Source organism: Procambarus clarkii, chromosome 81 (genome assembly GCF_040958095.1).
Source record: "Procambarus clarkii isolate CNS0578487 chromosome 81, FALCON_Pclarkii_2.0, whole genome shotgun sequence".
Taxonomy (NCBI): domain Eukaryota; kingdom Metazoa; phylum Arthropoda; class Malacostraca; order Decapoda; family Cambaridae; genus Procambarus; species Procambarus clarkii.
In genome coordinates this window covers 23,983,689-24,010,472 of record NC_091230.1, presented here as the reverse complement: position 1 = coordinate 24,010,472, position 26,784 = coordinate 23,983,689, and the positions used below count along the sequence as shown (strand labels likewise).

General features: G+C 39.9%; 2 protein-coding genes across 4 annotated transcripts in view; both read left to right on the top strand.

Moving 5' to 3' along the window:
* Positions 1 to 26,784, top strand: part of LOC138357999 (uncharacterized) — a 381,281-nt gene that overhangs the window by 112,792 nt on the left and 241,705 nt on the right. The gene's annotated exons all lie outside the window — the stretch shown is intronic.
* LOC123773090 (glial fibrillary acidic protein) lies at positions 15,402 to 25,295 on the top strand. Its single transcript, XM_045766582.2, has 8 exons — positions 15,402 to 15,560; positions 17,395 to 17,569; positions 18,755 to 18,819; positions 21,134 to 21,227; positions 21,432 to 21,574; positions 22,712 to 22,807; positions 24,073 to 24,298; positions 24,414 to 25,295. The coding sequence occupies exons 1-8, from the start codon at positions 15,498 to 15,500 to the stop codon at positions 24,638 to 24,640; spliced, it is 1,089 nt and encodes a 362-aa protein (XP_045622538.2). The 5' UTR covers positions 15,402 to 15,497; the 3' UTR covers positions 24,641 to 25,295.

Here is a 26,784-nt window from a genome sequence, read left to right as displayed (position 1 = left end):
TATTATATAAAATTATATTAAATAAATCTCAATAGCAAACAGATGATTATATGGTCACAATATATCACATTAAAAATATCACTGTATCTTCCAGACATTAAATTACAATTATAATATATATGGCTATGACAGAACAAAATGAAAAATGAATGACTTAACTCCAAGATGTTATCTCTCTGGTTCCCGTTCAGCCACTGAATAACAAAACGCGAGAGTCAAAACAGATTGCCTTGCCCCGCGAACAATTTGCCAAAGTTACAATATTATTTATTTCAACAATGGAGCAATACATTGTGACAAGAGTAATCTTAAACTAACTTAATGAATAATTAATACATATTGATATACAAAAACAAAGCAATTGTTTCTTTACTTAGTAATTAAAATATGCATACAGAAGAGAATAATGGCATGCACCCCAGCAATTTGCCAGATACAGTTCACTCAATTATTATTCACCTCTGTTACCCACTTATGATCACATATAAATCATTAGTTCCCGTGGGAAAACTGATCACACAAAGAAATAAAACAATCATTCCCACGATACGTTGGGCCTAACGCCAACACTGTAACATGAATGTGCATTTGCATAGAACATAAGTATAACAATATACATGCTTGTAATTTACATACAATTATAAATGTACATATTAATATATTTACTTACGTATCTTATAAGGGTACGTAACACTTCCACCTCCAAGAAAAAAAATGCAATGGATTGAAGATCAATGGCATTTTTTCCGAAGTAAAAATGTTAAGTAAAAAGAAACATTTCATTTATGGTACATCAAAACTTCTTGACAAAGCATCAGCAATAACATTTTGTCTGCCTGGAATATGTTTGATTTCTACATTAAATTCCTGCAAAAACAATGACCAGCGCAGAATTCGTTGGTTCTTGACTTTCATCATATTTATAAAGATAAGGGGGTTGTGGTCTGTAAATACTAACACTTTATTTCCTGATAAGTAAATCTCAAACTTCTTGATTGACAATATAAGACCCAACGCCTCCTTTTCTACCACGGAATAATTTCTCTGAGCTGCATTAAATTTTCTAGAATAATAATACACAGGATGCTCAATCTTGTCTAAACCAACTTGAATAAGCACAGCACCTATTCCAACATCTGACGCATCAATGTGTAATATAAATGGTTTATCAAATTGGGGACTAGCAAGAATAGGTGAGGTGGACAATATGCCCTTTAGGTTCTGAAAAGCATTCTGACAATCTTGTGTCCACTGAAACTTTACTTGCTTGCGTAACAAGTTAGTCAAAGGAGCAGCTACTGTTGAAAATTTTTTACAATAACGCCTATAGTATGCACACATACCAATAAACCGTTGGACTCCTTTCTTATTGGTCAACACTGGGTAGTCCACAATGGCTTGAATCTTATCTTGTAAGGGGATAATCTTACCTTGTCCTACCTCGTGTCCAAGATAAGTTATCGTACCTTTTGCCCAACTACACTTATTCATGTTTATGGTTAACTTTGCGTTTTTCAACACTGTAAACAAGTTCTTAAGGCCTAAGAGATGATCGGCCCAATTCTTACTGTACAAAACAATGTCATCAAGGTAGGCCCTACAATCTGGCACATCCTTGAGTAAGAAATTCATGAATCTTTGAAAAGTAGCAGGTGCATTTCTCAAACCGAATGGCATGACATTAAATTCATACGCACCATCAGGTGTAACAAAAGCAGTAACCTCTCTAGCATACTCTGTTAATGGAATTTGATAATACCCTTTTGACAAATCAAGCTTACTTACATATTCGGCATGACCTATGGACTCTATACATTCTTCCAACAAGGGTAAAGGAAAAACGTCCACTGTAGTGTTCTTGTTCAGTTTCCTATAATCCACGCACAATCTCCAGGTTCCATCTGGTTTTGGCACTAACAAACACGGAGAGCTCCAAGTACTTTGACTTGGCCGAATGAAATCATGCTGGAGCAGATATTCCACTTCTGCTTGCATAATTTTCCTCTTTTCGGGATTCACTCGGTACGGATATTGTCGAATGGGGGTGCTGTCCAGGAGCTGAATGTCATGTGTGATGAGGTGGGTCTGGGTAGGAACCTCCCCAAACAGAGATGTATGGTTGTCCAGCAGAACCTGGAACTCATCACGTTGCTCCTCCTGTAAATGACATAGCATCTCCCTGCCATTGGAACTGGAACTGAGAAGTTGAATATTAACAACATGTCCCTCACTACAATTATCCTCAGGTGGTAACTCTTCCCGACTAAAACAAGCTACTACACCAGGTCCAACATAAGCTTTTAATCTGTTAATGTGTACAGTCATTTGGGGTTCTGAAAGATTAGGGTTAATTAGTTTATAAGTTAGGTCTCCCACCTTGTCTACCACTTGGTAGGGTCCTGCGAACTTATGGGACATGGAAGTCCCCATACGAGGTTTCAACACCAACACCAAATCTCCGACATCAAACGACCTTAGCTTAGCTTTGAACTTCTTGTCATAGCTTACTTTCATGGCTTGTTGAGTCCTTCCCAGATGTTCTTTCGCCAACTCACGAGCCCGACACAACTTTGCCTTGACCTCACTCAAGTACAATCCACTCTGATGAACAGAGACATCTCCCAACAACTTTTCTTGTAGCATTTTAAGAGGACCTCTTACTTGGTGACCAAACACTAGTTCAAAGGGTGAACAGCCCAATGACTCTTGTAGCCCTTCTCTAGCAGCAAACAACACAAAGGGGAGATTCTCATCCCAATTACGTGGATGAGTTTCTCCGGTTGTCTTCAGCATTTGTTTCAAAGTCTGGTGGAAACGTTCAAGTCCACCTTGGCTTTGTGGATGATATGGACTGGATAATTTGTGCCGAATTCCTCGGGATTCGCAAAAAGTTCTGAAAACTTTAGAAACAAAATTTCCCCCATTATCACTCTGAATAACTCTAGGCATTCCAAACAACGAAAAGAATCTTTCAAGACACTTGATGAGATTATGAGCCTTGGTATTCCGTAGAGCATAAGCTTCAGGAAATCTAGTAGTCATACACATGAGAGTGAACAAAAACATGTTACCCGATTTAGTCTTAGGTAAAGGACCCACACAATCAATTACAACATGAGTAAATGGTTCATCAGGAACTACAATAGGTTGCAATGGTGCTCTAGGTACAGATTGATTTGGTTTACCAACAATTTGACAGGGTATACAGTTATGACAATATCTGACCACGTCTTTCTTTAACTTTGGCCAGAAAAAATATTTACTTATCTTATGGTACATATTCGTGATACCTTGATGACCTCCCATGGGATCATCATGTGCAGCCTGCAGGACCTGCCTACGATAATCATTGGGGACAACGAGTTGGGTTCTAATCTCACAATCCTCTGAAGAGGGAGTTCCCTTGGGTCTCCACCTTCTCATCAGAAGTCGATCCTTGAAGAAGAAACCCGTCCCTTCCTCCAATGCATCAATATTATCAGGAGCCTCAGAAATACACTTACTTAAACTAGGATCAGTAGTCTGTACAACACTTAAGGGCAATGACTCAGACTCAGCAGCGAGCGGGCAAGAACCTAGTAGCTTGATCTCTTTTCCCGATTGATCAGAATAAAATGGAGTCATAGCTACTTCGGCCTCACTCTCGACAACTGGCGCACTGGAGACAAGCGGGCAAGGTACAGATAGTTCAGCCTCCTCACCTTCACTTTCCTTGTGATTTAGGTTCGGCGGGGCTTCTACTACGGCCTCACTCTCATCATCCAGTCGAGTCATAAAAGAATCCTCAAGATCCACCTCCCACTCCTTTACTGAAGGGGTCCTGGTCTTGGGAACAGCAACCTCAGTGAAGACAGGATTACTCTCACCTGTTTTTCCCATTGATCTAGTAACAACACAAGCAGGGTAAATAATATCATCATCTGCTACTGGTTGAGCTAATACATTATGGGGTTTAGTTAACATGATGGGACACTTGGGCCCTACAACCATTTGGTTGCCAAAATCATTACCTAGAATAATGTCTACCCCAGGAATGGGCAGTTGTTTACTTACACCAACATTACACCATCCTGAAGTATATTTAGAATCAAGGTTAACTTGCAATAAGGACACTGGTTGCACACTTCCGGCAATACCTTGGAGAAGCACAACTTCACCCAGATCTCGGGTGTCAACATCATCAAGTACCTTCTGGGTAATAAGAGACTGTGAAGCTCCAGTATCACGGAGTAATTGAACAGTCTTATGTCTACCATTAGTACATAATAAGGTACCTGTGGAAATATAGGGTTTGAATTCAGCCATCCAATTGGGACTGACTGTAATACATGAAGAATTAATAGGTTGCACTCCTTTACTCATAATAAGACCAGCTGGTCGTAGTTCAGGATGCAAACTAAAACATGAAGAAATCACATGCCCCCTTCTCTTACAATGGGTACAATGTTTGACAGTGGACACACTGGTAGAACCAACTGCCGGTTTAGAATTAGCATTACTAGGCTTAGATGATCCTGGCAATGGAGTAACCATCTTAGGGTTAGTAAGAGAAGAGTTCACGGGAGTAACTGTCGCACCAGGAGGAGACTTATACTGATAAGGAGTTCGGTGAGCATTGAAATTTACTCTACGACTAGACTTAGGTGAAGTGGCCGTAAACGGGGCCTTAGTCAGCAACTCATGCTCATCCGCGAGCTTTGACAGCTCATCAATATCTGTTACATTCTTTTGTTCTGCCATAAAAGTAGACAACTGGTCTGGAAGACATGACAATACTTCTTCCATTATAAGAAGATTCTTTAGAGCATCAAAATCAGTGACTGCAAGTGACTTTAACCATCTGTTGCAAAAATTCGTCTTCTGACGAGTAAAATCTGCTATTGTCTGATCCCTGATTCTCCTTAGGTTCCTGAACTTTTGCCTGTGTGCCTCTGGATTTAACTGGTACGCATTGAGGATGCTTTTCTTTACAAATTCATAATCAAAACTATGAGTCAGGTAGGGATGTGAAAACCTCCTGACTACGCCCCTTAAATTGAGACTGCATAATGGCTACCCACTGATCCCTTGGCCAGTTCATACTGATGGCAATTTTATAAAAATGTGCAAAGAAAACCTCAGGATCTTCCTCATTGAACTTGGGCAACTCTATATACTTATTCATCCTGATGGGATTATTATCACTATTTGTTGAAACATTACTAGTATTTCCATGCCCAGCTGCCATACGCTGTGATTCAAGCCTGAAGTTAGTGTCAGCCATTTGTTGTTGAATCTCTAATTGCCTAGTTTGTTCCTCGGCTTGTTGCTTCTTTGTGGCTTCTATTTGCAACTGTACCGCAATTTCTAAACGCCTAGTCTCTAGCTCCCTTTGCTGAGCTTCAGCCTCTAATATTTTCTGTTCCTTTTGAGCTTCAAGCTTAGCATGGGCTATTTGCGCTTCTAACTCAAGACGCTTTAACGTCATCTGATCACTCGACTCCTCTCTTAACTCTTCTAGAATTTCTTCCTCTAACTCCCCATTCTCAACAAAATGCGTCACAATGACTTTCAATATTTGGGCTTTAACCATTCTATTGCTGGCGGTCAAATCCAACTGATTTGCCATTTGTATTAACTCAGTCTTTTTAAGGTTCTGAATCCCTTCAAAGTCTGGTTGAGCCACCAACGCTGCAACTTTCTCCTCCATCGTTACTAACACTTGGCACTTGATTCACAAAAATAATTAAAACAATGGCACTGCACTACACTTCACTGTAAAATTGTCACCACACTGAAAATTCGCTTGGCCTCACTGCACAAACAAAATATATAGGATGACTTACCTCAAAATCGTGAAACGTTGTTACTTGACACACAGGAAGGCTTGCTTGGCACATGGAATAGTTCTTAAGAAACACACAGAGACACTTGACACACTGGTACCTAGGAAGGCAAGGTTAGATTAGCATAGTTAAGTTAAAGTGGGACAATATTTCCCGGCACAGGCCCCCATAACTCTTTGTTACCTATCGTACGTTACGGCTCGTGACTCTACAGCAGCCAAACTTTAATTACGTCTAGGGATACGACACAACTGCTGTTCTCAATAGCGAATCACCAGTATAACCCCTTAATAAGTAATGAGCACAAAAATAAAATCTTCATTAGGACTGAAGAATAGATACAACAATATTATATAAAATTATATTAAATAAATCTCAATAGCAAACAGATGATTATATGGTCACAATATATCACATTAAAAATATCACTGTATCTTCCAGACATTAAATTACAATTATAATATATATGGCTATGACAGAACAAAATGAATGACTTAACTCCAAGATGTTATCTCTCTGGTTCCCGTTCAGCCACTGAATAACAAAACGCGAGAGTCAAAACAGATTGCCTTGCCCCGCGAACAATTTGCCAAAGTTACAATATTATTTATTTCAACAATGGAGCAATACATTGTGACAAGAGTAATCTTAAACTAACTTAATGAATAATTAATACATATTGATATACAAAAACAAAGCAATTGTTTCTTTACTTAGTAATTAAAATATGCATACAGAAGAGAATAATGGCATGCACCCCAGCAATTTGCCAGATACAGTTCACTCAATTATTATTCACCTCTGTTACCCACTTATGATCACATATAAATCATTAGTTCCCGTGGGAAAACTGATCACACAAAGAAATAAAACAATCATTCCCACGATACGTTGGGCCTAACGCCAACACTGTAACATGAATGTGCATTTGCATAGAACATAAGTATAACAATATACATGCTTGTAATTTACATACAATTATAAATGTACATATTAATATATTTACTTACGTATCTTATAAGGGTACGTAACACCTGCCATCCACCTCTCCCTGCCATTAGGAGTTTGTACTTTTCAAAACTTCACATTTGAAATACACCAACAATAAAAAGAATATGCAAAAAAAAACTATTAGACTTGTAGGGCAAAGGGAGCCGGTGGCTGAGCGGACAGAACACTGCACACGTGATCCTGTGGTCCCGGGTTCGATCCCGGACGCCGGCGAGAAACAATGGGCAGAGTTTCTTTCACCTTGATGCCCCAGTTCACCTAGCAGTAAATAGGTACCTGGGAGTTAGCCACCTGTCACGGGCTGCTTCCTGGGAGTGGAGGCGTGGTCGAGGACCGGGCCGCGGGGACACTAAACCCCGAAATCAAGATAACCTCATGAGAAGGGGCAAACAACTGTTGTTGCCTCACTTAAGGCAATGTTTATAAAATCAAATATTTACGGGGATCTCCACACATACCTTGAGGTTACCTTGAGGTGCTTCCGGGGCTTAGCGTCCCCGCGGCCCGGTCGTCGACCAGGCCTCCTGGTTGCTGGACTGATCAACCAGGCTGTTGGACGCGGCTGCTCGCAGCCTGACGTATGACATATACCCACATATGTCGGAGCCGGTCGGCCGAGCAGGACAGCACGCTGGACTTGTGATCCTGTGGTCCTGGGTTCGATCCCAGGCGCCGGCGAGAAACAATGGGCAAAGTTCCTTTCACCCTATGCCCCTGTTACCTAGCAGTAAAATAGGTACCTGGGTGTTAGTCAGCTGTCACGGGCTGCTTCCTGGGGGTGGAGGCCTGGTCGAGGACCGGGCCGCGGGGACACTGAAAGCCCCGAAATCATCTCAAGATAACCTCAAGATAACATCACACCTGACGTATGCACATACAGGCAGATTGGCCGACATGAACGGAAATAAGACATATACAAGGTAAAGGCTAATGGTAGCCAAGAGGAAGATTTCCCCATCTGGTGGTGGGGGGGTACGGAGGTGGGGTGGAGGGAGGAGGGGGGGGGTACGGAGGAGGGGTGGAGGGAGAAGGAGGGGGGGGGTACGGAGGAGGGGTGGAGGGAGAAGGAGGGGGGGGTACGGAGGAGGGGTGGAGGGAGAAGGAGGGGGGGGGGTACGGAGGAGGGGTGGAGGGAGAAGGAGGGGGGGGGACTAGAGGGATATAGACCGTGTATCGAGGACGACATTTGCTGACAAATTTGTTGCATGGTAAGGTCATTGACGCAGTGGCGAGCAAAACGAGATGCGAGAGAGAGAAAGGGAGGTTCTAGACTCACAATCGGGGGATCCCGGGTTCGCTTCCCTCGCGGGACAGAAATTGTTGGCCACATTTCCTTTCACCCAATGCCTTTTACTAAATAGGTACCCACGAGTAAGGCAACCTGTTGTGGGGGTTGCATCCTGGGGTAGGTCACTCAAACCTTGGGGTGGGACCGGGGGGGGGGGGTAGAACCTCGATACAAGCATGCACATTATATATAGTATGCCTATAATCTATTATTAAATCACACGCACGACAGGAAATGGTTCCAAACCAGAAGCTTAGAGCAAGGAACAAGACCGAGATGAAGACGTAACCATAGGACACAGTAGGAGAACTTGAGAGTGTTGGAATCTGAAAGTAAACCAATACACATACAGAGAAGGGGTGGAGGGGGGGGGGTGATAGTGGTTGGGGGGGGGGGTAGAGGGGCGGGTGTTGATAAAAGGGGGTCACACTGACATTACAAAGAGGTCGTGGCAAGAACTACATTTTTTGTACACACTATGAAAGCATTCATGTGCCCTCCGGAGGTCTGAAGTGTGTGATGTAAGCTGGGATATTTAAGCTGAGAATTTAAATAAATTTGTTTTCGAAGAAATGATGTGGGTAAAATATGACGCATTTCACGATGTGTGTGTGTCGGGGGGGGGCATCGCCCCATGGGAAGGGGGATGGGGGGGGAGATCACAAGGGGGGGGGGATCATCTGAGTGGTCAGATGAGTATCGATACAAGATAAATGACTTTAGACAGAAGGCGTATATCATACTTAACCTTGTTATTACCTCATCAATTACCAGATCTTTACGGCCCATCTCCACTAACTACCAGTTTACCTGCACGTAAGGAAGCCTAACTAGCTCCCAATCGGAGCCAATTTGTAATTACCGGGCATATCGTTTACCCGTAAAAACCGCAATTAATGTCAAGATTCCAATTTCTTCGTCTCTAATTTCTCAAAAACAATTCTAAAAACATATTAAGAAGAAAAAATGTTAGTAATAGCAGAAATGACCAATCATTAACACTGACCCGATGAAGTAACAAAACTGCAGAGATAAGGCCAGAGAAGGCTGGCAGGCGTGATGTAGGTCACTTAGTACATAAAATTGCTCACAAAACATTAAAACCTATATAACCCAAATTCCAAACCTAAACCAAACATAAAGCGAGGTAGGTGGTTAGCCAAGCGGTGCGACCCAACAGGTGCAGCAGTAAAGCCAGCCACCTGTCCACATGTGGTGGTTATTCCTGCGTCATCCACAACAACATTCCTGTTGTGGAGGAGTGAAACAGGACTAAAGCTTCCGAGCAGCCATGACGTGTGCGAGAAGGCTTTCTTAGTCATCGGTGTGTGGGAGCAGTAGGTGGAGGCTATCTACCTTGAGGCTACCTTGAGGTGCTTCCAGGGCTTAGTGTCCCCGCGGCCCGGTCGTCGACCAGGCCTCCTGGTTGCTGGACTGATCAACCAGGCTGTTAGACGCGGCTGCTCGCAGCCTGACGTATGAGTCACAGCCTGGTTGATCAGGCGGCAGGTGGAATAGCTATTAGTGCAGGTTGTATTTTTAGATTCAGCTGCTTAGAACAAAAGTTCCAAAGTAGCACGAGCTATGATGAGCCCGTAGTGGACTTACCTGGCACAGGAGCGGGGCTGTAACTCCTTAGTGCGGGGTATCTCCCGTTCTCAAAGCACGCTACACTTTGACGTATACTTTATCCCAAGGCCTATAACTGACAGTGTCCCGTTTTCTGTACCGTGGGTCCTCTGGTAGGTTAGGATAAGACATTTTTATACGACAGTTTCTTTACGTTGGGAACGTTCGCGAGAACGAGCCGTTATATCCCACATCTGGGAAGCTGCTGCCGTCTGCACATCAGGAGTGAAGTCCCATTACCGGGAGAAAGGTTGCCCTCATATACCCCATACTGTAGTGGGTTCATAGGCGCGCCTAAACTTTTATAAACCATCTATAGCTTCCTACAATAATTAACTCGCGCCAAAAACTTCACTACAGAAGTAACGTTCCACGCAGTTGATGTGCCTGCAATCTCCAACCATTCATTAATCAAGTTGCGTTCCATTTAAGAAAACACTAAATTTCACCTGACCTAACGGTGGAACTTTAGCTACACTTTAGGACTAAAGTTACATATACATGTACCGTGTATATTATGCCAACTCGTCACGTAAAATATAACTAGCATAGTGAAAAGTCATAACTGATCTAACCACGCCAACTTGTCCTAAAGGCTTAGGTTTTTGCTACTGCAGGGAGTTACGTCAGGCGCCTCACTGACCTCTATACAAGTTTGTGATATTGATGTTCGAGGTGGGTAGTCGGGTGGGCGGTAGTGTATAGCAAGGATAGGTAGGTGGCTGGCAGTGTATGGCAAGATTATGTGGTTTCCATTGTACAGCGAAGCTAGGCTAGCCTGGGAGTGTGCACTTCAGTGTATAGCGAGGCTTATTGGGCTGAAGGTCACTCGCATTATGTTATCTAGGCAGCAGGCAATAACATAGGCCAGATTCAGTTCAAGTATTGAGGCAATGAAATACATCTCAAAAGGATAGAGTACTATTGCTACCCCTCGTAATATAGCCAGACTGGTTGGCAGGAATGGTGCACAGGATACACTACACTCTGGTGAAACTTCAAATGCCTCCAGGCCGTAAACTCCTCCATCTACTTAATTAAGGTCTTGATGTGCTAACGTAACTGCATGAGCTAGGTACCCAAGTCCCTAGCATTGTTGCAGAATATAGTTAAACATTCGGAATGAGTATTTGTTCTGCGGGTTTGAGTAAACTTATTTTATGTATTCCAAAAGGTAGCCCATTTATCTCTAAAGTACTTCTTTACAAATATAAAATTAAAATTTTGTAAATCTTTCACTGCCGTAATTGAACCTCTCAATTCAAGATGCACGTTTCTTAATATTTCTCTGGCAAGAGAAATATTAAGCATTTTAATATTGCTTATATTAAAATTAAGTATTAATTAATTAATTTATTTTACGTATTTTAATATTAAAATTTAATATTAAAATACTAATTTCATCAACTTAATAAAATAAAGTTATTGCTCTCTAGACACATCACACGAAGCTGCCCATAAACTTATGAACTTTACCAATAAAACTATATATATTCTCATCGCTAACAAAAATGTCACATTTATACTCATTTTGACAACTTTGTGAAATGACTAACCCTAGATAACTTAACTAAAATACGATATAGTATACTGCAGTAAGCTTTAACATAATTGCATATACAATAACTTTAAATCGTACTTACGTGCAAAATCGCACTGAAGTCCTGCTATCATGTACGTTCCAAGATTGGATCACATACTAATCAGTATTTATGTGAACCATTTCGCTAAACGTTTGTGAATGTGTTAACAAGAGCTTGCCCAGTATAAGGAATCACTGTACTGTCTTCTCTCGTGCTGGAAATGTTAAACCATAACTCCTGAGAAGTTATATATTTCTAAAAAGGTAAATATAACATTGATTATGGCAGTGTCATTAACGACAATTATAAAATCATTAAACTAAAACAGCCCCAACATAGTTACTAAATCATGAAGATCACGCCAAAATCATGAAGATCACGCCATCGATATCACCAAACTATCTTCACCCATGCACGGCTGATCACATTCAACACTTCCCATCATCGTCTTAGGTGGTGATGATATCAGAGGTCTTGAGTAGTACAGTAGTCATTTATTATGCACCCCATACCCGTGGGCGGTGGTGGAAATGGGCCCCAGAGGCACATAATGGGTTCAGAAGTGACCGTCACAGTTCATTTTGCTAAGTAACAATCTTGTGAGGGTTCAGTTCTTTATGTGCCTCTGTAATCCTTTACCCACGGGATGGGTATGGGGTGCATAATAAAGAAATTGAAATTGTGAAGTTAGATTCACGAGTGGAGTCACTGTACTACGGGGTAACGGGCCACTTATCCCCTGGTGTGGTGAGCGGGAGGCCGCAGCGGACCAACTTGCCTAAGGACAGATACTAGGCTACTCACCCACCTACTTTCTCAACCAGTCAAACTCAAGAGAAAAAATTAGTTTTGTACATACTCGATGGTAACCACAGACCCTTCGAATTTATGCTAGTTGCGATAAGAACAAATATTAATCTTATACAATATATATATATATATATTTAAATGAAGTGAAAACGGCATTATTCTGAAAGTTCAAAAAGACTTCAGCAGATCAGGCCAGCTTCATCCCCGCAGGACACAGCTTCAGATAAACCAATAAGTCAACCTTCAACATGTTATAATGCTTTGTTTAAGCAGTTATATAACTTATGTTATAAACATCACCCATGTTTAAAGGGAATTCGGAAGTAATAATAACACAGCTGATGCCATCTGTCGGCAGAAGAGAACACTATCAACTGGCTGGTCAACAGTGGCCATAAGATACAGCTTACGCCATCTGTTGACATCAAATTACACTTATAACAAATTACCCCACGAAATACAACTAACGCCATCTGTTTTTTTTCCAACGCACTATAAATAGCCAAACAGCAACCCATAAGGCGGGTTGTTGTGCTCGGGTAGGAGGTTCCAAGCTCCGCCTACAAAAGGATATGGGGTGCATAATAAAAAAAATGATGGCATATCATTGATAGAAACTCTTTGTTGACATTCACACAACAGCCAATCACAGGAAGGGATCAGCTAAAGGCTCCATCCACTTAATAAATCATCTTTATTCAGCACACCTATCCTTGCTTATGACATTCTGCTTCAACATTTAGTATTAATTAATATTTACAATTATTATTAATTACAATTATTTATAGCTTAGGTACTTTCATGTAACTCGCAATCGTACATTCTTAACATTAATAGCCCAAATTAGCACATCTTGCTTTAAGCCCAAAAAGTAGCAAGTAGCGAAATTAAAAATTTGGGCGCGCGTGGCTCTCAAAAGTAGCCCAATTCGCTATTTGTAGCTCAATCTGGCAACACTGCACTCGACGCCGCCCCTCCCCACATCTCTGAAATCCATGAAATTAACATGTATATATATATATATATATATATATATATATATATATATATATATATATATATATATATATATATGTCGTACCTAATAGCCAGAACGCACTTCTCAGCCTACTATTCAAGGCCTGATTTGCCTAATAAGCCAAGTTTTCATGAATTAATGTTTTTTCGTCTACCTAACCTACCTAACCTAACCTAACCTAGCTTTTTTTGGCTACCTAACCTAACCTTACCTATAAATATAGGTTAGGTTAGGTTAGGTAGGGTTGGTTAGGTTCGGTCATATAGCTACGTTAATTTTAACTCCAATAAAAAAAAATTGACCTCATACATAGAGATAAGGGTTGGTTTATCATTTCATAAGAAAAAAATTATAGTAAATATATTAATTCAGGAAAACTTGGCTTATTAGGCAAATCGGGCCTTGAATAGTAGGCTGAGAAGTGAGTTCTGGCTACTAGGTACGACATATATATATATATATATATATATATATATATATATATATATATATATATATATATATATATATATATATATATATATATATATATATATATACATAATTACAGAAAACACACACACACATACACGTAACAATTGCCGTAAGATTAACTGTTTGAAGAACTAGGCTTCAGATCAATATATATTAACACCTAACTGATATATTGTACTCCACGACGTATCCTTCTCCAGTCTCAACTGGGCAGTACTATATAGTCGTAATGGCTTGGCGTTTTCCCCCTGATAACTCTTTTTCCCTTCGTTTTGAGCGAGATTTCAAATGAAATAAGCAGTTATGAGCAGAGAGCGGGTTATTAATTATAGCTTAATAGTATACCAGCGAGTACAGTTTACTCCTGAACAAAAGTACTCTCAGTGTGTATATACATCGAAAAAGCGGATTTAAACCTCTCGGGTTTTATAGCCTTGACAGATGTGTGTATATATATATATATATATATATATATATATATATATATATATATATATATATATATATATATATATATATATATATATATAGGTCTGGCTAATATCGAGGTCCCTTATAGGTAGAACTACTAACCTTACCCAGGGTACAAACTCACAACATTTAAATAACTCTCGAGTACCTATTAATGGTTGGGGAACAAAGGCATGAGGTGAAAGAAAACGTGCACAACCATTTCAGTCCCGTCCGGGAATCTAACCCGGAATTCCCGACTATGAGCCCACCTGTACTAATTAATAAATGAATAACGCTGTGTGTAATTAGAGAGCTAATTAATAAATGAATTTCGCTGTGTGTAATTATAGTACTAATTAATAAATGAATTTCGCTGTGTGTAATTATAGTATACAAATACTCGCCTTGTCAAGTTCAATCCATTATTTCTGAGGATTTTTTTTTTCGATTTACTGAGATATGTCCGTAACTCATTTGATATTCGGGACATCGATAACAAATGATGTCTGGGATGCTCCCGGACGCAGGTTCGAATCCTCGTCACGGCCCTTGTGGATACGTTCATCGATAACAAACATAATTTACAATCATTTTGGAAATCCGGGCATTCACCGACGTTGCGGTTGCAACAACACAACAATTTTTGCAATAAGAGACAAATTTCCTTTTCATCCAGTGACCTTGAGTCGAACAATACACAAGTGAGGCAAGGATGTTTCCCTCATCCGGTTCTAATGATATGAAGACGAATGGGAAATCACAAAAGTTGATAACACATAATTTATAATATGATTTAATTATCCATCTAACTCCCTAGTATTTGCATATAACCGAATGTAATATTGGGTTGTAGTCCATGAAAATAATAACTCTTTGGGAAACGAAGGCACATCTGAATGGTAGTTTTCTTTTCGCATCTTTATTCCATTTGCGTCGATACTTATACTATTATACCTATATGATTTAACTATTAATATTTATTAATAAAAATAAGAAAATATTACATTTTTGTTACAAGGGACTGAGGGAGAGGTAGAAACGCTTATTATGGGGGTGGTAGCCTCATGATGTAACTAAGACAATATACCGATCACGTCCACCACAGGGTAGCCTCATTCAGCCTCAGCATTCTCAATTTTTCACATGTGGTTATTCTGCATACTTGGATATATATATATATATATATATATATACATATATATATATATATATATATATATATATATATATATATATATATATATATATATATATATATATATAATACATTAATTTCATGGATTTCAGAGATGGGTGGGGGGGGAGGTAGGAGGGGCTGGGTCAGTGCTGGTCAGAGCTCCGAGGGCGTCGGTCGTGTCTGTGTCTGCTCGTGGCTTCTCCTTCCTATTTATTCCTCTCTGTTCATCATGGCTGCGACGATTGAAGAAAACTTGAAGCTTCTGCGAGATGAATTCAATGAGTGGAGAAAGGTATGTAAATTTATCTTGATATGTCTTTTCCGTCGCTTCAATAGATTGAAGGTTCCAACGTGTTGGCACCAAATTAAACGCCACGAGACGCAGCCATTTTTCCTTATTTCTTCTCAAAATCAACAGCTAAACGAAGTGTGATTTAAAACTTTTGACATTTTTCCAGTAGTTCGCCATAATGTTAGATCTATCAATTAGTTTGCTTGGCCGAAACGCCGAGCGTATTAGTGGCTTTAGGTATTGTGTGTACTTACTTGCTCTGTCTATAAATCCAACATTATGTTTGTTCTTCTATGTATGTATATTTTACTCGAATAAATAATTGAATTTGAATTTGTTGTCATGTGGATTCAAAGGAATAATTGTACGTGTATGAGCTTTGGTTTATATTTTTTGCAGCAATTTTAATTCACACATATATATAATATTACATATATAATATTTCATATAAATATATATAATAAATATTTCTCAAATATATTATATTTATATATATTGTATATATCTTATCTTGAGATGATTTCGGGGCTTATAATGTCCATGCGGTCCGGTCCTCGACCAGGCCTCCACCCCCAGGAAGCCCGTGACAGCTGACTAACACCCAGGTACCTATTTTACTGCTAGGTAACAGGGGCATAGGCTGAAAGAAACTCTGCCCATTGTTTCTCATCGGCGCCCGGGATCGAACCCGGGACTACAGGATCACAAGTCCAGTGTGCTGTCCGCTCAGCAGACCGGCTCCCCCAGTCTATCTATATATAGATATATATATGTGTGTAAATCACGAAAATAAACACGTGATTAAAAATGTGACAATGTCAGACCACGGAGGAAAATTGAAACGAATTTCCTTAAGTACTTTCGTATATTAATACATCTTCAGAAGGAGAAGCTACATCTTCATCCTTCTGAAGATGTATTAATATACGAAAGTACTTAAGGAAATTCCTGTTTTAATTTTCCTCCGTGGTCTGACATTGTCATATATATATATATATATATATATATATATATATATATATATATATATATATATATATATATATATATATATATATATATATATATATATGTATATATATATATATATATATATATATATATATATATATATATATATATATATATATATATATATTTTATAATGTACTTACCTGAATTTACCCGAGGGGCAATAAAATCTTGCTAATATTAGTTTCAGATACTTTTTTCACACTATAGTGTGTAAAAACCACAGCGCAGGAATTTCAATTTTAAATATTTTTACATTAGGCTTGGCTTTATTGTAATTGTTTTTAACTTGAGAGAATGCCATGTGACTGGGATTCTTACCTTGTATCAAATTCTAAGTAATGCTCCCTTATAATCTTTTTATGCTACCTAATAATGCTACCTTTTGCAGTCTCCGTGGTGTAGTGGTAAGACACTCGCCTGGCGTTCCGCGAGCGCTATGTCATGGGTTCGTATCCTGGCCGGGGAGGATTTACTGGGCGCAATTCCTTAACTGTAGCCTCTGTTTAACGCAACAGTAAAATGTGTACTTGGATGAAAAAACGATTCTTCGCGGCAGGGGATCGTATTCCAGGGACCATAGGATTAAGGTCTTGCCCGAAACGCTACGCGTACTAGTGGCTGTACAAGAACGTAACAACTCTTGTATATATCTCAACAAAAAAAAACAAAAAACAAAAAAAATAATAATCAGCAAGGAAAGTCTCTCAAGACTTCTTCCCAATAATTGCCATTTCCAATGAGGCAGATAGTTCCAGTTACTTTTGAACATGTTCATGATACCGACTACATTAGGAGTCTGAGAATAAGGTTTTTCTTTTAGGGTGTGGAATGTGCGATGTCGCAGGAGGAGTGTGTTAGAGAGGAAGAGAAGATGGTGCGGCTGGAGCGGGACCACCTGGCTCTCCAGCTGTCCCGAGCTCACAACACACTTAAAGTCTACAATAATAGACTTAGAGACCTGATGCAAAACTACGCCGCCATCGCCGTTGTTATCGGTAACTTTATATATATATATATATATATATATATATATATATATATAATATATATATATATATATATATATATATATATAGCTTTTAAACTACCTTGTCTGGGGTATTTGTGCTGATCTTACATTAGTATTGTAATGCAGACGAGGAGTCACAATAACGTGGCTGAAATATGTTGACCCAATCACACACTAGAAAGTGAAGGGACGACAACGTTTCGGTCCGTCCTGGACCATTCTCAAGTCGATTGTGAATGGTCCAGGACGGACCATTAGTATTGTAATCTCTACTTTTGTCCCTCTGGTGAGGAAAGATACCATGAAAGGCCTAGCTTTCATTATAGAAAACAGCTTGTCCATGGCGGGCTTTATCAAATCTACTAAAAATTACAACTAAAAGCGCATATATTCCATCGTAGCAGGGAGATGGGGGATAGGTAGGAAAATAGATCAGGTAACATAAGGTCAGGTGACCTACTTGTAATGTATTTGAGTTCCTCCTGGCTAAGCCAACACGAAGTTTCGGAAGTGTTGGAAAATCCCTGGGATTTAAGTATCTTAATTTTCTTTGTTTGAGCTGTTTTTAAGTGTGCAACCCTTGCTTTAGTGGCGTTGGCAGGAGATGGTGTGTAGTTTTGTGTATTTTGTACCAGATGGAACAGCCGGTGGTACCTTGGGTGCCACATGTAGTTCATCATTATCTCCCTCCCACTCTTCCATTCACCCTCTTCCACATTCTCCCTCCCTCTCTCCCATTCACCCTCTTCCCCATTCTCCCTCCCTTGCCATTCTCACTCCTTCCCTTCCATTATCTTTCCCATTATCCTTCCTGTTCTCTCTCCCTGTGGGCCATGCTCGGGCAGTGTTGAATTAACGTTATCGACGTTTTATCAACGTCGATAATAGTGGGAAAATAAATTCACAAGGGCCTTCCTTGATGAAGGTTCGAACCTTTGCACTGAATGTTCCCAGACGCATGGGAAGTTGACTGATGGACATACTGTTAATCTGTGAGGCTATCTTCTGAAACACATCTTTTATCTAAGTTAACAATTGATCTTTAAAATAAACCATATTGATTGATAATTGTAATGCCATTCTTTTCTGCTCATGTGATTGTGTTGTAGTTCGACTATTTTAACTTGAAGTGTGTAGTGTGAAGGTTGGGTTATTGTTTATTGTGTCACAGAGAAGAAGAACCAGCTGATGGGGGAGGTGGCGCAGCTTCAGCAGCAACTGCAGCTCGCTCAGCAGGTAACATAGTCTGACTGGTCACTCTAACTGTGGTCTCAGTTTGTTCCAGCTTTGCACTCCTGTACGCACATGACACCTTTAATTTGCAACATCTTAATACTCCTTACTCATTGCGTTCGGGTTAGCAGATAATTTTTGGCCTTAATAAGTAGCGCAATGGTAGCTGCATCTCATAAGCGATAGCTAGAGCGTAACATTTCAGGTAAATGCTTTCATTGTAGCTACATCAGTTAACGTATAAAGCCAGGATGCTGTGTTATGGCGGCTGAAGCACTAGGATTGTTTGCAATTGTACCACAAGATAAAAACGGATGATGGAAGCATGATGTTGACGTTCAATTGAATGGCAGCTTGAATTCCGACTCATTCCGGCTTTTACGTTTGTTCAGCCGTGCTTCCGTACTCACAGATATGCCGAGAGTAAACACATACACTGGTTTCCTTCTGAATAAAATCAAATATAAATAAAATATATTTATAAAATATATTGGATATAAGCTAGATTATTCTAGCTTATATCCAAGCTAGATTAAATCTAGCAATCAATTAAAATCTAGGACTTTTTTTTTTAACTGTTTTGCTTGGTGCCTTTTTTATGATTAATCTACTCGCTCGGTCTGTAATAGTGACCTCAGACCCCGTGAATGGTAACTTAAGTCAACTCACTAAAACAGCTCATTGTGTCCTCAGTAGGCTACTAGAAGTGGTATGTCTTTCTAGGGTACAAAACTCCCCTTACATGCTCAAATTTTATATTAGCAATCTTTTTCTGGTTAGTGTTTTGAGTCATTTCATTGCTGGAAAATGTGTTTGTAATTAACCCGAAAAATAAACAATTAAATAGGTTGAAAGTTGTCATTGTGAATGACGTGAGAGAATGAGAATATTGAGGACATTTTCATAAGCTTGATCATTCCAATCACTGTCTTGACCTTCTGAAGTCAGATTTGTGTGTGGTACCTGTTGCAAGCATATTTCACCAGTAACAGTCTTAGGCTACCCATACAGGTTAGATACTAAAGTTGTACGGGAAAGTTGTAGCATGCCTTTGCTTGAAGAAATATATTTCAAGTTCAAATGCCAATTACTACAGAGTGATATATAAATAATCGCATTTACAGTGATACTTCTTGGACGATCAGAACATCATTTCAGTCACAAGTAACTCCGATTATTAAAAAAAGGCCCTTTTGATATTTTTCTTTGATATAAACTTGGCACTTTATATGCTTCTAAGCCAAGAGACTCATTTTCTTAGTCTATAGTTATAATTTCTATTGTGTTTATTGCTATTATATTGCTATCATAATTGCTATTGTGTAAACACTAAAACTAAAATGTTTACACTAAATGAATGAATGTCAGTAACAACAAATCGAAGCACGTGCCTGTGTAGTGTCCCGCACAGCCTCAGTCTTCACAAGGAGGAGTTTCAACCTCTCTTCCCTAATATTCCCCCGCATGAATGTGGAAAAAGTCCAAGCCATTTTGAAACATTTTTTTTTAACAAATCCACAAGGGCCGTGACGAGGATTCGAACCTACGTCTGAGAGCATCCTAGACGCTGCCTTTATCGACTATTCGTTCATTTGATACATCACTTTATTGTGATTTCCGTGTGCATTTTATTTTTGTTCGACGATTCTGATCATATTGGCGCTACTGATAACTTCCCCTTGCCCCTAATGGTCTTCTTAAGACCAAAACCTTTAAAAATCAGGAAAGTGTAACAGTACTTTATTTTGATAAACAATGACTGAAACAGGAGAAGTGATTTGAGATGTGCTTTCCTCTCATAATTACCTTGCCTAACATTGAGATGTGTACGCAAGCGGCAAGCCCAACACATAACGGAATGCTCTGAAAGCTATCAATATTGTGCGATGAGACGCTCTCTAGCGAGACGATTGATTGATAAAGATTAAGCCACCCAAGAGGGGGCACGGGCATGAATAGCCCGTAATCTAGCGAGACGATAACGGGAAATAATACATTTTTACTTTATATTCGAGCACGATTTATGAAAGGCTTCATTTTCATTCATCAAAAATATAGTCTCTGGGATTATTGGTGTTCTTCTATTTTAGGGTTAATGTGTGTGTTGAGTGCTTATTATGTTTAAAGTTATCATGACATTTGTGTGTATGTATGTGTATGTGTGTATGTGTATGTGTGTGTGTGTGTGTGTGTGTGTGTGTGTGTGTGTGTGTGTGTGTGTGTGTGTGTGTGTGTGTGTGTGTGTGTGTGTGTGTAGGGGGGTTAATATAACTAGGGTGGCTAATATAGAACAATATAACAAGGACTGCTTTATCAGACCCACAGCAAGGAACTGAAAGAGTTGCAGGAGGCGGCGTTGAAGCAGGAGGCGATAAAGGTGACGGAAGCAGTGCAGCAAGAGCAAATTAAGGGTCAGTGTAACTTGTAAACTCTTGCATGCTTAAATATTTATCTCTAACTTGGCTATTATTTCATGTTGGACCCTTGAATAACTTAAAGAGATGTCTTCCTCTATACAAATTTCCCTAAGCTTCTGATTCTATTTTATTGATGAATTTTAGCAATCTTACTAAAGTGTTTAAGTAAATATGTTGTAATTGATGTATTATGAACAGCTAAGGACATGGTGGCGGCGGCGGTGGCAGCAGCGGCGGCAGCGGCACAGGAAGAGAAGGAACAGCAGCTCAAGATCGCCAGGCAGGAGCTGACAGATGAGCGCCAGGAACATTTGCGGGTACTGATGGAAATGAGGACTAAGGTAGGTAGACGGTGGACAGTTGGGGACTTCTGGCGGGGTGGGAGTAAAGAGTATCGTAAGGGGGAGAATGGGGGTGCTGTGAGGGGCGAGGAGGCGACCATAAAGGGGTGCTGGACGGAGGTGGAGGACTTTAACTCACCTCACCAGACTGTGAGGTTTCCAGTTAAGTCTAATTCCACCCGGACTGGCATCCACGTCCTTGAGGTCCCCTTGAAAGCAAGTGGCTACTTGCCTGGCTGCCCTGTCTCACAATAGTGAGGCCCCAATTCAGGGCTTCAAGAATGTCTTATTGAATGGCAGCATCAGCACAATCCTTCTCCCCATGTTGAGGTAGGGGATAGGGAACTTAAGGACTCCTATGAGGATAGTAAGTATATCCTCGAGGCCTAAAGTTATCTTCTCCTCGACATTGACACGTTCAATAGACCCCTCGCGATCGTCCTCCTTATTCCCTTAATGTTGCCAAGAAGAGTTTTGATAGTTGGACCCTCCCCTCTTCGGTAACTGTTGCTGGTGCCAGAGGTTCCGTTCTGGCATACAGCCCTTCTATGCCCTTCAGCAGTAAGGGTTGGATATTCGGTCATGGAACCTCGAAATGTAGATGTAAGGTGTTTTTTATTCCTTGTGTGGTTCCTCAAATCATTCTAAGACAAAATGTTTTGTGCGTTTATGCCCTCCTTGTTTTTTCACGTTCTTGTCGATATTATAAATTTGAACAGGCCATATTGAATATATGTTCACATCGCAAAGAGTACATGCAGACGAGGAGTCACAATAACGTGGCTGAAATATGTTGACCAAACCACACACTAGAAAGTGAAGGGACGACGACGTTTCAGTCCGTCCTGGACCATTCTCAAGTCGATTGTGAATGGTCCAGGATGGACGCACAATCGACTTGAGAATGGTCCAGGACGGACCGAAACGTCTTCGTCCCTTCACTTTCTAGTGTGTGGTTTAGTCAACAAAGATTACATATTGCAATATCAAATATGTGACAGGTAAACAAAAGTGAATTAAGAATAAAACATTGCCTGTATTTTCTACAACTACAATTATCGCACTCATATTGAATGAGTGCTGAGTTGCTTAGTAATGCTAGTGTTGCCTTATTTCTCTCCCACACTCAACCTTCAGCACCACAATGAGGAGGAACAGCTGCGTGGTCGCCTGGCACAGCTGCAGCTCAACCTCTCGGCGCGTGCCACCTCCAACATGGACCTCTTTGCAAACGTGAGCATCTAACGTCTCCTCTGCTAACATTACCAACCTACACAGATTACACTATCTTATACATTACAGTTGCTGCTCTCACCACCGCCACCACCACCTCACTGTCCACACAACCACCAAAGAATACGATCACTGCCTTCACTTACGCCACCACTGCTACTAATGTCACAACTTCCCTCATATTCACCTCCATATAAACACTGTTGGCACCCACACGCCCATATTACCCACACTTCTTTGTAAGTTTCTGCTAGAGTATTTTTGTTTCATTTTCTTTTGTGGGCAAGTCATTAAGTACGTCTTCTACGTACAGGCGACGAGTCATAATAACGTGGCTAAAGTATGTTGATCAGACCACACACTAGAAGGTGAAGGGATGGCGACGTTTCGGTCCGTCCCATTCTCAAGTTGATTGAGAATCGACTTGAGAATGGTCGACTTGATTGAGAACGGCAATTTGAGATTGAGAAACGTCGTCGTTCCTTCACCTTCGAGTGTACGTCTTCTACATTCACCGAGGTATCACAACAGTAATCTACAATGTGCGTATAATAGAAAGTAGACGTGTCTTAAAGTTTATGTATTTGGTATAAACTGGTGAGCATTACAAATCTCGTCATGTATTTTTCTATCAATGTTTACCAATATAATCTGGGAATTTATCTCACTAGCTACTATGTGCAGTGATGTAAAGTGCACTGATGGATTGTATTAGTTTCAAAATTGATTCATGTATATATTGTGTTGCTTGATCAAGGAATAACAATTTTAGTCTACAATATCTACGTGAAGTAAATTTACACAATAACTTAATTTAGTTTTCTTAGTTACTTTTCGAGTTATACTTTTACTACAGCAGCGCAATATGTCACATTAGTACTTGATTGTTATGCAAAAAATTAGAAGCACTATTTGTGGTGAGATTAACATCTTCATTATGCTTTGTAAACTGACTGTATTGCACAGTTTTAAAATGCTGTAAATTTGGCATCAATATTCACTTAGTGGCGAGTTGTAAAAGAATTTTCTTTTACAATATTGCTAACACAATAAAGAACTGTATGACGTTCTTGTACGGTGGAATGGTAGGGGCTCGAGATGGACAATCAAGTTAACTGTTATTTGTTCCAAAACACGACTTAAGGTCATCACCCAATCTGATGGCATACTTCACTGGGGAAGTCATGAATAGCCTGATGCGATTATTGCTAGGAAGTAGCAGGTAGTTTGTCATCCTAGCTTATGTAGAATATTGTCATTAACAGAAGTTACAAGCGACGAGGGTTGAGTTCGAGGAACAGCTGGTTGAACGTGATTCTCGTCTGGCGCAGCTGAAGGAGGAGCTGCGAAAAGCCCGGGAGACCCTGAAGCACCAGCAACTTCTCAGTGTAGTGAGAGGCGTTGCTACGGCAGCCACTGCTACCTCAACCCCAACGCCCATCTCGTCACCTGTACATTCTTTCTCACTTCATACTGGGTCTGAGCCAGCAGGTAGGCCGGGCAATACATGATGTCGATTATATTATCAGTGGCATTATATAGTGTCTCTGTGCATACATGGCATTTTAGGGTATGTCAGCTGCTTTTCTTGTTTGTTACGTGACAGGTGCGGCAGAAGGTGATTTAAACTCCGCGTGCAGTAGTGAGCATGAGACAGGTGAGAGCCCTTCCGTTAGAAAGAGTCGGGCCCACAACCGCACCCAACCCATGCCCAAGAGTCACGCGGGCCTGCCAGCTCTACCTTCCCCACCTGTCAAGTCGAGCAACAAGCGCAAACTGTACTCTGGTAAATCCTTCTTGCAGGAGGAGAACGATGCTGAGCAGCAGCTCTAGGCAGTCACTTGCATGGTTCATATCGTATTGTGGACTCTGGAGGCTCTCTCCACTGCCAGAGAATGTTGATATCATTGAGTGAACTGTTACACTAGTACTGTATTCGAAATTTGAGTTTGTTTCTCTCTCCAGCTTTTAAAATATAAGTTTTTAGTGTACACTATTTTCTCTCCCCCTCCCCCCCCCCCAAAAAAAAATGCCATAAAATATTTATGCTCTTTATACAAGGGAATGTTTTTAGTTTTCAAAGTTTTTTCAAAAGTTAACGTTTTAATTTTTACAATTAATGTCTTTAGTTCTTGAGTAAATTTTTTTTATCTGAATATTTGATATTATTCTTTCTTACTGTAGTTAACGTGTGCGGAATCATACATTAATTTTTAATCCAAATTTGGTTTTGCTATTTTTATAACCAAAAATTAACGAATTTGTCATATTTCAGTTTATACATTAAAGTTAGCCATGTCTGACACAGGTCGGCGTCCATACTGGCAGGAAAATAACTGTCAGCCATAAATGGCATCCAATTGTTAAAAACTTGTCTTACATTGTCAATTTTCAAAGCTGCGTATTTTAGTTCAATTCAATATGTTAATCATTGCATATGAATTGCAATAAGCTGGTCTCTTATCATTTAAATAAAGTTACATATTAACGAGTTTGTATCAACCCAACTTTATAAATAGCATTGGTGCCACTTATAATATTGCATTTGATGTATGTTGCGAAATATCAATATAATTTTTGGTGACAATAGAGAAAGAGGTTCTTTTCTTAGTGGCTTTGTTTTGATAGATGTTAAGGTAAAGTGAGCGTGCTGGTTGGTCCTATTCAGCGTGTGCCTTCATATTCCTCCAGAGATTTGATTTGTTTCAATTCTCAAAAAAAATATTTACTTGTAGTTATTCAGAAGGAACACACTGACTTAAGGTATTCATTAGATGCAACGAAACAATTTCAGAGAATCTCTGTCATCATCAGTTCTGGATGAACGAGTCAAGGCAAGACTTATTACATTTTGTGTTATTGAGATTCCAATTGAGTATTATAATAGACTTTCATTACAAAGTTCCCGGCTTGACGTCTGATAATTGATAGTACTGTACTTAGAAAAAAATTACAAATGGCTTTATTATACTCTAATTTTTTTAGGCCGATATAAAAAATACTTTTAAGTTTGCGATTTTTTTTTAAATTAGCTCTATAAAAGGTGAGAGTAAGGTCAGTGAGGAAAGTGCTCTGAACAATGAAAGCTCTGGTATGGATGTTGTTAAAGATTCGCTACCTGGAACAAGGTTCCAAGTAGCACGGGCTATGGTGAGCCCGTAGGTCTGGTATGGATAAACATGAATAGATGCTGGTTGAAATTTGAATGAAGCATTAGTCTCAACAGGAGTATTGTGTAGATTTTGTTTTCGCGTGAACGTGGACACTTTGAATGTTAAACCCGTATACATTTTTCTGAAGTGTTGGTAGTAGAGTATTTAGGAAGGTAGATGTGAAAGTGTTGGATAAACAAAATTCGTCAGTGAAGCATTTGTTCCGGAAGTGTTTTGTCAACCTGTCCCCCCTACAACCTATCATCCTTCAACCTGTCTTCCTACAACCTCAAAAAAAAAAAAAAAAATTTGAGGACAGGACTCAACCTGTCCTCTTACAACCTGTCCTACAACCTGTCCTCTTACAACCTGTCCTCTTACAACACGTCCTCTTACAACACGTCCTCTTACAACATGTCTTCTTACATTCTATCATCCTTCAACCTGTCTTCCTACAACCTCAAAAAAAAATTGAGGACAGGACTCAACCTGTCCTCTTACATTCTATCCTACTTCAACCTGTCCTCCTACAACATGTCCTCTTACATTCTATCCTCCTTCAACCTGTCCTCCTACAACCTGTCCTACAACCTTGTCCTCTTACAAAGAACGTCGCTTTTCGCTCGTATGCGTTACATAAGGCCCAAAAATTGTCGTACTAGAAACTGGAAGCGGCTGGCGAAAGTGACGTAGTTCCGTTTTTTTGTGGCGGTCGTCTGGTAGGTTAGGAGATGACACTTTAAATTAACCATTTTCTTGACGTTCTGAAACCTTAAGAGGAAACGCTGAAGTACGTAAATAAGGACGCTGAAGTCGTAAATGACA